This window comes from Trachurus japonicus, chromosome 11 (assembly GCF_045865225.1).
Source record: "Trachurus japonicus isolate A0001 chromosome 11, Traja_1.0".
NCBI lineage: Eukaryota > Metazoa > Chordata > Actinopteri > Carangiformes > Carangidae > Trachurus > Trachurus japonicus.
The window spans coordinates 21,513,211-21,527,633 of NC_140917.1; the positions used below are offsets into that span (position 1 = coordinate 21,513,211).

Here is a 14,423-nt window from a genome sequence, read left to right on the forward strand (position 1 = left end):
GATTCACACATTCCTTGAGTTCCAGACAAGGCACACATATAAAGAAGAACATGCAATAATTTAAGATATTAAAGCAAAAGCACAGGTGGATAATACACTACACCCCTCTCCGTTTGGACATGGGGGTGTCAGAAAAGGTACACTGTTCTTCTTGTTAATAAACTTGTTTTTTGAATACAAGTGAAGACGTATCAGTGGTCATCCCTTCTTTTCATCAACACATCAGTATACCACACCATGTAAAAAAACAAACAAAAAAAAAACAGTTGTGGTGTATTATCTTCAATTTAGGTTAGTGCCGGTTCAATTCAAATCTGGAGGACGATAGGAATTTAATTTGTGATGACTGACAGTTTATAATCAAATATAAATGAAGGCAGATGTTATAAGAGAGATAGACGTACATACATTTACAGATATAAAATGTTGGATTAGGTAACAGTAATAGATGAGATAATGAGTGGCTCTTGTGAAATGTACCCTGGGAGAATGCGTTTCCTGTTATTCACATTTTTCCTGTGTAGTATATTATACACTTTAACCTTTTTGCTTTAATATCTTGTATCATCACCATGTATTATGTTCTTCTTTGTATGTGTGCCCTTTCTTGGAATTGAAGGAAAGTGTGAATTGGAGCTTTACTTCATGGACATGTTTTGCTTAGAAGTAAACGAATCGAAGGTAGATGTTATAAGAGAGAAAGACGCACATACATTTATAGATATATAAATATGTTGCATTAGGTGTTTAGTAACAGTAATAGATGAGACAATGAGTGACCCTTGTGAAATGTACCCTTTTCCTTTTGTTTACATTTTTCATGTGAGAGCCTTGCTTAAGTTTATGTTAGCCTCGTCCGGAGTATGAGTGCAAGGTCGTAAAACATGTTCATAGACGCAAGACATGAACTGCGTATGTTAAATACTTACAGGAATTGTTTAGATTAACAGATACATGGAATGTCCATGTTAATGTTGAACAGTTAATGCCTATTATGGTAAGTGTGGGAAATGGCCATTCACTATGTATCTGAAAATATGTGTGTGTGTGTGTGTAGTGATTTGCTGTATGCCTGTGATACATGACACTGAATTACACAAAGAAGTTGTACACTGTGTTCTGTCGAAGCCTGCTTGATAGGAGAAGTGCATATAAGGACAACATCAGGAGGGGGGTGAAGATTGTGTAAGACCACAGTAGATGCTTCTTGTGCAGGTGTGAGATATCAAACTCTAACTGAAAGCAACTCCTAGTAGGGAGAGGTATGAGTAACTCCTAGCAGGGAATTGGTACGGAGAGGAACCAAGGCGGGGGGAACTGACAGAAAAAGATTATAAGAAACACTGATAAGGGTGAGCTTCTTCAGACAGGGCGCTCGGCTCAAGACACAGACCTTCTGTATTGTGTTCTCCAAAGATCTTTGCTAAATAAATGCTGATGATATATGTAGTATATTATACACTTTAATCTTTTTGCTTTAATATCTTGTATTATCACCATGTATTATGTTCTTCTTTTTATGTGTGCCCCTCTTTTGGAATTGAAGGAAAGTGTGAATTGGTGCTTTACTTCACGGACATGTTTTGTTTAGAAGTAAACGAATCGAAGGTAGATGTTATAAGAAAGAAAGACGCACATACATTTATAGATATATAAAGCTGTTGTATTAGATCTTTAGTAACAGTAATAGATTAGATAATAAGTGGCTCTTGTGAAATGTACCCTTTTCCTGTTGTTTACATTTTTCCCGTGATAACCTTGCTTAAATTTATGTTAGCCTTGACCAGAGTATGAATGCAAGGTCGTGAACTCTATAGGCTGTATCCTGTCTCATGTCCATAGACGGAAGACATGAATTGCGTATGTTAAAAACTTACAGGAAGTGTTTAGATTAACAGACACATCGAATGTTCATGTTGATGTTGAACACTTAATGCCTGTCATGATAGATATATCCTTATGTTGGGAGAAGGTGGAGTTTTGGAGTTAGAAAGTATATAAGATCATGTTTTTGAGCCTTAGAGGAGAAGATCTCACTGGGATGCTTCAGGATTCGGCATTTTTGTACACTGTTCTTCTACTTGTTAATAAACTTCTTTTTTGAACACAAGTGAAGACGTGTCGGCGGTGATCCCTTCTTTTCATCAACACATCAATATACCACATATATCAACTCTAATTCTCTCGTGCAACATGGTTCTTTCCTTGCATCAACCAACCGCGGGGAAGTCAGAGGTGGACTTCAACATAAGCTATATCCTTATGTTGGGAGAAGGCGGAGTTTTGGAGTTAGAAAGTATATATGATCATGGTTTTGAGCCTTAGGGAGAGAGATCTCACTTTGGCACCAGGGATGCTTCAGGATTCGGCATTTTTTGTACACTGTTCTTCTACTTTTTGAACACAAGTGAAGACGTGTCGGCGGTGATCCCTTCTTTTCATCAATATACCACACCTGTGAGAGCCTACGTTTATGTTAGACTTGTCCAGAGGATGAATGCAAGGTCGTAAAATTCTATAGGCTAGATCCTGTCTCATGTTCATAGACATAAAACGTGAACTGCGTATGTCAAACAGTTACAGGAATTGTTTAGATTAACAGATATATTGTTCATGTTAATGTCATGTTATTTTAACAGTTAATGCCTATTATGGTAAGCTATATCCTTATGTTGGGAGAAGGTGGAGTTTTGGAGTTAGAAAGTATATAAGGTTATGGTTTTCAGCCATCTCACATTGACACCTAAGATGCTCAAAGATTCAGCATTCATTTGACACAGTTTTTCTTCTTGTGAATAAACTCTTTTTGAATACAAGTGAAGACGTGTCGGCGGTGATCACTTCTTTTCATCAACACATCAATATACTACAAGAGTAATAAATACGTTTTTTTGTTTGTTTGTTTTTTTACCTGTTGCTTACAGCTAAATTAAATGCAGCTTAAGAAAACACATGCAAAGACACAAAGGTGCCAGAAATTCAGACAATCAATTCATCAATTTCGATTAAACTGGTTCAAGCAAGCCATGTTTAAAAAGAAAAAACTGTGCCCTAAGCAAACATATAGCTAGGTAAACAAATGGACTGACACAAACTAAGCATTTTTTTTAAATCAGGTAATTTAATCAAACTTATGACTGTACTGACATTGAAACCATCAAGCCTCAATTTTAACCTGAATAAAAAAGTAAGACTTACACTTCAGTCACTCACTCACTCAGTCACTCACTCACTAACTCACTCACTCATGAGCACACCAAGTCCTAAATTGCGGTTGGCATGTGGATGGAGACAACAACAGGTGATGGGAAACCAGTTGACCTAGTTAACACACTGGGAAGCTGGTGAACAACATTTAGGAGTTTTCAGTGTTGACGGACAACTGATGAATCATATAAACAGCAGAAAACACAGAAGGCATCTAGACATTTGAAAGTAAAACACACATAAACTACCTAAATAAAATCCTTTTCTCACTTAAATCTCTCACTTATTATTGTCACTTGCAAATGAGAGGCAAACCTCAGAAGCAACATGTAACTTAATCACAGTGTATCACAGTGAGTGATGACCGATTAATTGCTCCCTAAAGATTTTTCATGTATTTTAGACAAAGAAGTTGATTCCCGGGGAAAAGAATGGAAAGTTTCACGCACAACCACAAAAGAAAAAAAAAAAAAGTCAGGGGGAAATGTTGAATGTAGAGATGGTGGAGTGAGGCCTTGATTTGTTCTCTCACACAGGAGTGCTTTTATACCCTTCAAAATAAAATAACACACATGAAAACACACAATGAACTAGATGGAAAAAAGCGGTAAAAAATAAAAATTAAAAATTAAAAATTAAAAATTCACTGTTATCATAGTTTTCATATTAAACATTTTCTTTCCAACTTTTACCTTTCAGATTCATTTGGTTCTTACAGGGTCTTTAAAAACAAAACACCCTTTTACCATCATCTCAGCCCTCAGTATAAAAACACAGAATACCTCTCAGCACGTTTCCCTCCCTACCCTGGCTGACTCTACACCCACATCCTTTTCTACCAGAACCACCCGCATCTTCCCACCGGTCTGACCCTTCACCCGAACCCTAACCTGAGTTTTACGCTCAGTCCCGTCATAGCTCATCGTGAGCAGCAGATTCATCTGCTTTAAGCTTGAACTCTGCCTCTGTGATTTTTCCATCTCCGTCGCGGTCCTGGTTGGAGAACATGTTGTCGATGATGCGGTAGGGGTCGAAGCCGGGAGCCAGGCGGCCTTTGCCCTCATTCACCTGCCGCATGATGTAGTCAGTGAACTGTGAGACGAAAGAAGAGATCAAAGGTGGCGTAAGAGAATAACAGAGTGCATACAGTATCACACCATGCCCCTAGTAGAGCGCCAATAGGTTTGTGAACGCCAGGCCACTGTGGAAACTGACTGCTTATGACTTATTTAAATAGAGTGAACTTTGAGTGAACTATGCTTGCTATACTATTGCCATATATGGAACTGGATAGAGTTAAAGGAAATGTACACTGTTGTTCGGGGAAGGGGTATAAGGCAAGTGTCTAAAGAGTACAATGACCATCTTAAAGACCAGTGACAAGACAAACCGGAAAATGCCCGCAACAGAGACGAGCCAAAATCAACTCTATGTAAGGAAATGTGTACATTCGAACCAATCAGGGGAAAGGGCGCACCAATTATCTAGGGGGGAACCAGAAGAGTATATAGCTCGCTGCAAACGCAGACTTCCTTAGAACACAGGGCGCTAGGCTCGAGAGCAGATTTTCTGTATTGTGTGTTCTCCAAAGATCTTTGCAAAATAAATATTTTATACTTTAAACTCAACTTCTCTCGTACAATGTAATTCTTTCCTCTGCACCAACCAACCGCGGGGAAGTCTAGTCTGACTTCAACACCACCCAAGATTGAGCCAGGTCACCGTGACCTGTACTGGCGCCAAACAAGTTGAAAACAACAAGAAGAAGACCAAAAGATATGGGAATATGGAACTGCACCACACACACGCACACATAGAGATAACAGCCAAGTGCGTGACCAGGGTTAGGTTACGTGACCAAAAGTCCAAGATAAATGATACTGAGCTGTTTCCCCCAATTTCCCTTTTGGGTTAAAATGGCAAAATATCTGGTAAACAGGATGATCGGTACACCCAATACACACACATAGCCTGGGTTTGGTATAAAAAGGCATGTCACTCTTTGTAAGGGGGGATGATATCTCGAGCCTACGGGGCCGTGTTGGAATAAAGAGATCTCGACCATCTGATTCCTCTTTTGTTTCACCTCTTTCTGTAGCTGATGATTTGGTGTAACTTGTAGCCTCGGTAATAATTTTTATGATGTATTCTGGTATTTCTCGTACTGTTATGTATTAATTATACGATGTATTTCTATCTATTTATTGCTACTTTATGTGTTGTATCCGGTGTGTTTATTGTGCCAACTGCTGCTGTACACTGAATTGCCCCCTTGGGGATATTAAAGTTAATCAATCAATCAATCAATCAATGGTAAAAGATGTTTTTGTCATTGTGCATACTTCACAATTTAATTTTTGAGATATAAACACAGGACGGCAGGTTATCACACACCTCAGAGGGCTCCACCACCTTGTCGCCGTCTACGTCCATCTCCGTGAAGAGGTCAGCTGACACTTCGTCGTTCCAGATGAACATGTAGCCCTCAGGAAGTCCTTCCTCCATTTCAACCAGCTCGATGTCAAACACCAGCACGGCGCTCCCTGGGACTTCATCAGCTGTGAACACACACACACACACACACACACACACACACACACACACACAGGGGCTCAGATACTGTCTGCTAATTGAACATCAGTCATCATCAGCAAAGACTAACTCATTTCCACTACCCAGAATATCTGCCACGTTGAAAATCAAATCATCTTAGATTAGGTAAGAGACTCCTACGGGATCACGTGCTATTCATGATCAGGGTACGTGATCATATACTGTACATATATATGACCATTGTCTACTGTTTAGTATGTGTAATGTATAATGGTTTCTGTAAAGCACTTTGGGTGTTGGGAAAAGCGCTATATAAATGTAAACTGCGGGAAATGGCCATTCACTATGTATCTGAAAATATGTGCGTGTGTGTAGTGATTTGCTGTATGCTTGTGATACATGACACCGAATAAGGACAAGAAGTTGTACACTGTGTTCTGTCGAAGCCTGCTTGATAGGAGAAGTGCAAATACGGACAACATCAGGATGGGGGTGAAGATTGTGTAAGACCACAGCAGATGCTTCCCGTGCAGGTGTGAGATATCAAACTCCAACTGAAAGCAACTCCTAGTAGGGAGAGGTATGAGTAACTCGTAGTAGGGAAGGGTACGGAGAGGAACCAAGGCGGGGGGAACTGACAGAAAAAGATTATAAGAAACACTGATAAGGGTGAGCTTCTTCAGAACACAGGGCGCTCGGCTCAAGACACAGATCTTCTGTATTGTGTTCTCCAAAGATCTTTGCTAAATAAATGCTGATGATATATCAACTCTAATTCTCAACGTGGTTCTTTCCTTGCATCAACCAACCGCGGGGAAGTCAGAGGTGGACTTCAACAAAACCTATTATTAATATTATTTTTGTTTTGTTTTTAACACTTAGTGATGATATCCTGTGAAAGTATGTAGGCTGAAGTAAAACATGCACTAGTGCAGAAGACAAACCTCTGGGGCCATGACTCTTACAGTAACTGTGTGTGTGTGTTTCTCTGTAACTTACTGACTCCTCTCTCCCCATAGCCCAGATGAGGGGGGATAACAAGGTGTCTTTTCTCTCCCACACACATGTCCAACAGTCCGTCCTCCATCCCTGGAACTATCTGATTGGCCCCAAGGACGATGTTGTACGTTTTTCCATAATTATACCTGAAACAGATGGAGTCAGAGTTACAAAAACACAGAGTAACTGTACTGGTTTTGTAACTGTAAGGTTTTGTAACTTTCTCACAGTCAGGATGGCATGTCTACATCTACATTTCTCAAGTGTGGCAGAGGTTAAAAGGGTTTTGGAGGGTGAAACTGGTGTCAAGAACAGCTCGAGACACTCCTGAAAGCTTTTTTTTTTTTTTTTTTTAGTATATTTTTTGGGCATTTATGCTTTTATAGATAGTACAGTTGAGACAGACAGGAAACAGGGAGGCAGAGAGAGGGGGGCTCTAACCACTACGCCACGCGACGCCCCGACACTCCTGAAAGATTAGCTAAACTTTCACATTCATGATGTTGATATGGTTTTATTATGAAGCCATATGTTGGATGTTGTGTTGTCTATCTTTCTTGTTTCAAACAACTTTAACTTTTGAAGTGGTGATAAAGTTGAGGCAGTTTTACTTCTGTTGCAGACCAGGCGGGGATGTGGAACTGAAATTCTGTGTTAGGACTAAAAGAGGCACAAGAGGAGGAAATAAACACAGAGATTTTGTTATATTAGTCATCATCATCATCTGCTGTGTTTCCTGTGTGATGCCAGACACATTACAGCGTTATGCATCCGTTTGTGTGTGTGTGTGTGTGTGTGTGTGTGTGTGAGAGAGAGAGAGAGAGAGAGAGAGAGAGAGCCTGGTGCAGTAACTAGGGTAACAGGTATGGTGGAGGGTATATGCCGAGCAGAGTATAGAGTAAGTTTGCCAAGAGGCCAGCCGTAAAACACTAATTGACACTAACATTTATTGTGTGCATTTGCTAGTCATTGGTCTATGTATCAAAACTGACTTATAGATTAAGCTTTTAAAACATAGGCTTGGCTGGTCAGAAACTAATGGAGGCCAAATGAGGACACTGACCTTAAGTTGAACCCCCGCAAAATGTGACACATAGTTAAAAGTAAAGGAAAGCCCCAGCTGGTCAAGGCGAGGAAGAAAGGTGACACCCTTATTTTTCGGACAAATTGTATTGGATATGAGCGAAAAAAGGAAGAAATCTCCCCTGCTCTGAGGAAGACAGGTAGTACTTTCTACAAAGACTAGAAAGACAAGGACAGAGGCCAGCAGCTGGTCCAGAACAGGCTCGGATTTATGTTTGTTTTTCACTGGGGTAAACCCTACTGCACCAAGCTCAGTCTTGAGGAGTTATCCTGATACTCAGATGAGCATTTTTCTGACTTATTGAACACCTTTTGAGAGTGTTATTTTATCATATTAGTTTTTCCTCAACACAGGTCTTTTTTTTTACTTATTCAATATTTCCACAATATTTACAACCACTTTCCTATTCGCTTTGTTGCTGTGTCCAATTTTCTAAGACGCTTTGCTCTCCCTGAAGCCTTAACGTGTCTCACAGAAGTTCACTCACGTGGAGTCGATGGATGTTCCGTCCATCAGAGAGGCATTGTAGTGATATTTGACGAAGTCTCCCTTCTTTGTTTCTCTGTCACAGCTTTCTGGCTTGTAAACCACTGTGATCTCCGTGCTGTCTGAAGGGTTGTGGAAGTCGATGATGTGGACGTCAAACACCAGGACAGCTGATCCAGGAATCTTAGTGCCTGAGGGCAACATACAAATACAGAAAGCCTTTATATGAAGGCTAAACTGGGGAAGTAAAACATTTCTTATAGAGATCAGTGTATCCAAGTCATCCGTGCACACCCACCTGTGCCCTCTTCTCCATAGGCGAGATGTGGGGGAATGGTGATGGTGCGCTTCTCTCCAACGCAGACGCCAATCAGACCCTCGTCCATGCCAGCGATCACGTATCCCCGACCCACATAGGTGTCATATGTGCGATTACGAGAGTAGCTGTGGAAAAGAAAATATTACTGTGATACAGAAAATGTAATTGTTGCATACTCACTTGATAATATGTGACCTTGTGCCCAAAAGAAATGGCGTGATCAAGGAGATACAGGACAAACTGACTTGGTCAACAGTAAGTGTGGTAGCATAAGGCTTTGTAATTGAATGTAATGAGGAACAAAATTTACTTTAAAATTTGGACTTAATTTCACCAACCTACACCCATGCATTCAACCAAAAGGTCATAAATGCAGGATGCCTTAACTGTAACTGATTGTATGCAGTTATCCAACTACTCCGCCAACCACAATTATCTTTTCATAATCATATACAAAAGCAATACCACTCACCCTCAAACCACCTACTGATAACAGGAAATAAAACAAGAGTCTGTTATGACAACCTGGTTCAAAGCTGCAACACAGCTGGGCTTGAAGGATATGTTTGTGGTTTCTTTTTATGAAAACAGATTCCTAGCCATGCAATACATCACATCAGAAAAAGCCTGTGGTAGGAAGGACACATAATCACTTCCTCCGAAAATTAAAATCAGGGTGTGACAACAGGATGTATGACGTCTGAACAGAACAGAAAAGAGAGCTCAGTAGCCACAACGAATATCTTCTTTCCATTCAATTCTTGATATGAAAATGATCAAAGCAGGTGCAAAGCGTCCAGGGCCGTACGCAGGATTTTAAAAATAATTATGTTGTGGTACGCGAGGGAGGACAGAGTGGGCAGAGTTTTCTACTGTACTCCAGATATGTCTGTATTAATATCACAGGTCTTAGCTTTCTTTCTTTTTTTTTTTTAAACACACTGAAATAAAACTAAACTAATGGTTGCCTAAAAAAATTCCACAATAGGCTCTTTGTTAAATCTGTCCAGAAAAGCAATTTCACAGTCTTTGTTGTTTGTGACATTTTGTGCACGTACGCTCACATCACAGTGTACTGTAGTTACAGTGTAACAACTGGTTGGGAAAAAAAACACAGAGGTCATGACCTCGGTGTCCCCAGTGGTAGTTACGGCCTTGATTAAGCGCCCTTTGTTTCAAAAAGTGAACCAAATGTTTGACTTTTCAAACATGCTGCAGGACACAACCGATATTATATTTATATATCCTAATCCAGACTCCTTAACTTGATTTACATAGTGCTGTGTCTTCTTTTTCTTAACTATGGATATTTCAAAGACCTTCACCCTCTATAATTATTCCATAGTTATCGATAATTAGAGTGACAGCACAAGAAGAACTAAAAACTATTCAGACAGGCCATTTTTATGACAGGAGATATTGTTCAGTTTAAGTCACTGGTTTTGACTCATCATCACTACATCTTCAGGACACAGAGAGATGCTGCCATCTTGTGGCTGCTTAAAGATCAGCAGACTTTACACAGGTAAACAGCTCCCAGAATTGAAACATTCATTTCTACTGATAGCCCAAAGATTTACGACACACCCGTCTGTGTGATTGAAATGATGAATAAAACACACCTGGAATCAAAAAAGGTTCCGTCGAGGAGGCTGCCATTGTAGTGGTAGCGGACAAAGTCTCCAGAGACGGTCTTCCTCGTGCAGGACTCAGGCGCCTGCTGGTTGGTCACTGTGATCCCGTCTCTGGGGTTGTGGAGGTCCAGGAGAACAACGTCAAACACCAGAGATGCCTGTCCTGGGATGTCACTGCCTGCAGAGAGGAGGAAGAGAAGAGGAAGGAGAGGTGAAGACATGAAAGAGCATGGAGATTCAGGAGAGAACTGAGGATGAAAACTAAAGACTTTGACTTGCTTTTAGTGTAAAGATCTGGAAATTATCTTAATACGTTTTTTCCAGTTTGTTTATGCATGATAAGTTAATCAACTTATGTTATCATATATAAAAAGGTATTGTACATGTGTTAAACTGCTGCACCTGTTGCTTTAAACTCATCAATGTGTGTATTTTCAAGGGTTTTATGAATGAATAACTCACCATCTCCATTCTCTCCATAGCCAAGTGATGGAGGCATTGTGATGATGCGTCTCTCTCCGACACACATTCCCAGAAGCCCCTGGTCCATACCAGCGATCAGCCAGCCAATCCCCACGTAAGTGTCGTATGTGCGCATGCGGGTGTGACTACAGAGAGAAGGCCGGGTGGAGGAGAGACGTCACATATTTGTGTGTATTGGTGTGTTTTTATGCGGTGGAGGGATCATTACACAGAACAAACCTGGAGTCAAAGAGAGTCCCATCGAGCAGCGTCCCATTGTAGTGGTAACGGACGTAGTCGGACACCTCCACCTTTCTGGAGCAGATGGAGGGTGTGTGGTACGTGTTGATCTGGACGCCGTCCTCTGGGTTCCACACATCGAGCAACAGGACGTCAAAGTGAAGGATGGAGTCAGGAGGGATGATGTCGCCTGCAGAGGAGAGTGATGCAAGTCAAGCAGTGCTTTCATAGTTACAGCTAAAAATGCCAAATGAGTCCTGGTTCCAGTTAGTTGTTCAGATGTATTTGTAAACTGAATACCACCAGTTAAACCTGATTGAGTTATTTTTTTAATACACCAAAAACATCCTTGATTAATCAAAGAAGAAAATGATATTAAAAAGTCGTCCTGTCTCACACATACTCTCACACATACACTCTCACGCTTTCTTGGAAAACAAGCAAGGACTTTTCAATAAAATGGGTCAAATTCTGAGGGGGGCAAACTCCAACAATGCCTGTTGCATCATTAAGAGCAACTTTAATGTGAGACTAATGGCTTAAGGATTTTAATGCTCTTAATGAACTTCTGTAAGTTGACTCACGGGTCTGTTTATCACTCATAAAGTTGTTCTTCACACGATATGTGGTGTAAGGCCCTTTAAGATGGCCTTGTCTCAACTGAAATTAATTATAGAGAAATAAATAATGAAAGTAAACTTCTTTTGACAACATACATATAATGATAGTAACAAGAATATTCTCATATTCCCATTCATTCTTTTTGCTTTATATGTTACAGATAAATGTGAGAACAAGGCAAACATAACCCTGCCTATCAGAGCAGTGGTCAAACACACAGAAAACACAACCTACCACCTCCAGCTGTATTTCTGTTGAATCAAAAGGTTTTTCTTTTCTTTTCTTTTCTTTATTTAGTATCTTGCCAAAAAATCACATAAAGAGAAAGATCTAAAGGTCGAAAATTCATTCACAGTACTGATGTCATGTCATATTATTCCTGGGTATGAATGTTTCTAACAGTTATCTCTCTCTCTCTTGTATCAGGGATGTAGCCGACTGTCTAAAGAGCAGAAGGTGAAGTGGCGGGTGGAAGGACTGTGTAGGTGGCAGCCATTAGATCTTTATGACTGGCAGCTTTTCTCTCTGTTTAATTCTCTTTCCACCTCCAAGCAAAACCTCACAGCTCTGTTTTGCTCTTTCTCTGTCTTGTTCCCTCTAGCACAAGCCGGTAGCAGAGGATACAGCCGCAGCCTTTACCTGTCCACACATGTCCCCCTCTCTTCTCTCTGTTCCATTACCTAAATATTTCTCAGACACACTCGTCTCTGCATGTAAACACTGCCTCAGGATTTATGTTCCTATAGAAGTACAGTCTTCGGTTTCACACAGTTTGCTGTCCATTAAGTGTGTCTGGGCTGCTGCTGATGTTCAAGCATTTGCAGCGTGTTCCTAGCAGCTCGATCTAGAGCTTCCTGGTCTGTGATGTCCCTGTGACATCATCCATCATGGACGACTGGGAGCAGCCCACTTCCTCTCTCCCTCTCTTCCTCTATACAATGCTAACTAGTGCTTTCCTTAAAGACTCTTGTGTGTTTGTCCCTGTGTTTGTCTGCCAGTGTCCAAACCAAATTCCCTCACTGTTATGGCGAGCGGTGCCAGCTGTGCGTTCACTCATCTGTGGACTTACAACGACTCCTGGGAGGAATAAACAGTGTGTGTCCACAGAGTTAGTGGAGATCATGTTTCAGTCTGACTCCATATGATCAGGCTGAGGCATGATGGGTACAAAGAGATGTGCCTGATATCACAGGGTGTGGGGTTAACACACGCTCAGACATACACACCATATCCCCTCTCTCCATAGGCCAGGTGCGGTGGGATCTTGACTAGTCTTCTCTCGTTGACACACATCCCCACCAGAGCTTTGTCCATCCCTTCGATCAGCTGCTTCTTACCAACAAACACGTTGTAGGTGCTGCCACGGTCGTAACTGAAACGGGTTAACACATTATATTATTATTATAACACATTATATATCCTTGCTTTCGCTATAAATATGAGTTCCCAACAGGACGTGCTCAAAGTCTTTACCAGTGACTATCTTTCTGTTTGGTGTTAAGACTTATGTAAACGGTATACAGCCACAAGTGTTTGGGTGGAACAAATAAATCCCATACATCATTTGAATGACAATTCCCTCCAGTAAATCATATTTTGGCAAAACTTTTGCAAGAATTCAGGATGCTCAGGATCATGTTCTATAAGTGAAAGCACCAAAATGCAAAATGTCTTTAGACTGCTAAATATTTAGGCTGCTTTTATTTTCACAGGGTCATATTGTCCCTAGAGTAAGGCCATTGGTTACAGTCAGACAGGTCACACACACATGGCCAGATTAACATGCAAGGGGGGGTCACATGCAGAACCCCTCCCCCCCCTTTTTTTTACTTTATTGATGAATATATACAACTTGAAAACAAGATGGGGACACGAAAATTAACTAACATCACAGGGGACTATAGGGATAGTGAAGAAAATGTGTGTTTAATTAGATTAACAGAAACAGTGGAGTTTCTTGGGTCTTTGGGGGTCTGGGGGCCACAGTCAGCTGCCCCATTTGTCTAGGTGGCAATTCAGCCTTTCCATGGGAACCATTGATTCCCATGGTCCAGAGGTCCTGAGAGTGAGCTTCAATAAAAATTAAAAAAATTAAAAAAGACCAATGTGATCAAATTAATATTAATATAAAACTTTCTGTCTTTGCGCTAGAGTTTAATCTCTGTTGGTGTTGGAAAAAAAGTGTTGCAGCCCCTGGACATAGTAGAGACTGTGTTGACCTACAGCTCAGCCAGCTCGCTTGCCTGCGTGGCTCACAGGGACAAACCACTAGCTACGCGCACTTTTACGCATCGCGCACGCTGTTCGCACCGTGCACCCGGTTTGCTGCAGAATCACCTGAGAGCAAAGTAAACGTTGGCTAATTGTGTTGCGTGGTGCCACTCACTCACCTGGAGTCGAACTTCTTGCCATCCGGAAACATGCCATTGTAGTGATACCTTACGTAGTCACCTACTTTGACTGCGCGCCCGCACTGCTCTGGCACGAAAGTTTTCTCAATGAGGATGTCGTCTAACGGTACCGGAGGCGCGTTACAGGCGGCGAACGCCACCAGAACCGACAGATACAGCATCGTCTGCACGCACTGGATCATTTTCACTGCCCACCAACGACTCAGCTATGAGGATACCTGCGGGGCTCGTCCTGTATGTGTGTGTGCCCTCCCTGCTCACCGGTAGCCTACTTTTAGTTTCCTCTACTCCGGCTTGGATAGAAGTCCTGCCCTGGCTCCAAGCTCAGGAATGATCACTTGTCAAGTTAGGGGAAAAAAACGCACAACATCCGGTTCAGCTGTAACAAAACTAAACCCTTTTATGAC

General features: G+C 41.2%; 1 protein-coding gene across 1 annotated transcript; it reads right to left on the reverse strand.

Annotated features, from left to right (window-relative positions):
- Positions 1-3,111: 3,111 nt before the first annotated feature.
- fkbp9 (FKBP prolyl isomerase 9) lies at positions 3,112-14,364 on the reverse strand. Its single transcript, XM_085791717.1, has 10 exons — positions 13,996-14,364; positions 12,832-12,977; positions 10,985-11,174; positions 10,745-10,890; positions 10,271-10,460; positions 8,628-8,773; positions 8,331-8,520; positions 6,760-6,905; positions 5,602-5,765; positions 3,112-4,299 (listed from the first exon to the last, which is right to left on the reverse strand). Exons 1-10 carry the CDS (start codon positions 14,196-14,198, stop codon positions 4,120-4,122), a joined length of 1,701 nt encoding a protein of 566 aa, XP_085647843.1. The 5' UTR covers positions 14,199-14,364; the 3' UTR covers positions 3,112-4,119.
- Positions 14,365-14,423: the final 59 nt, after the last annotated feature.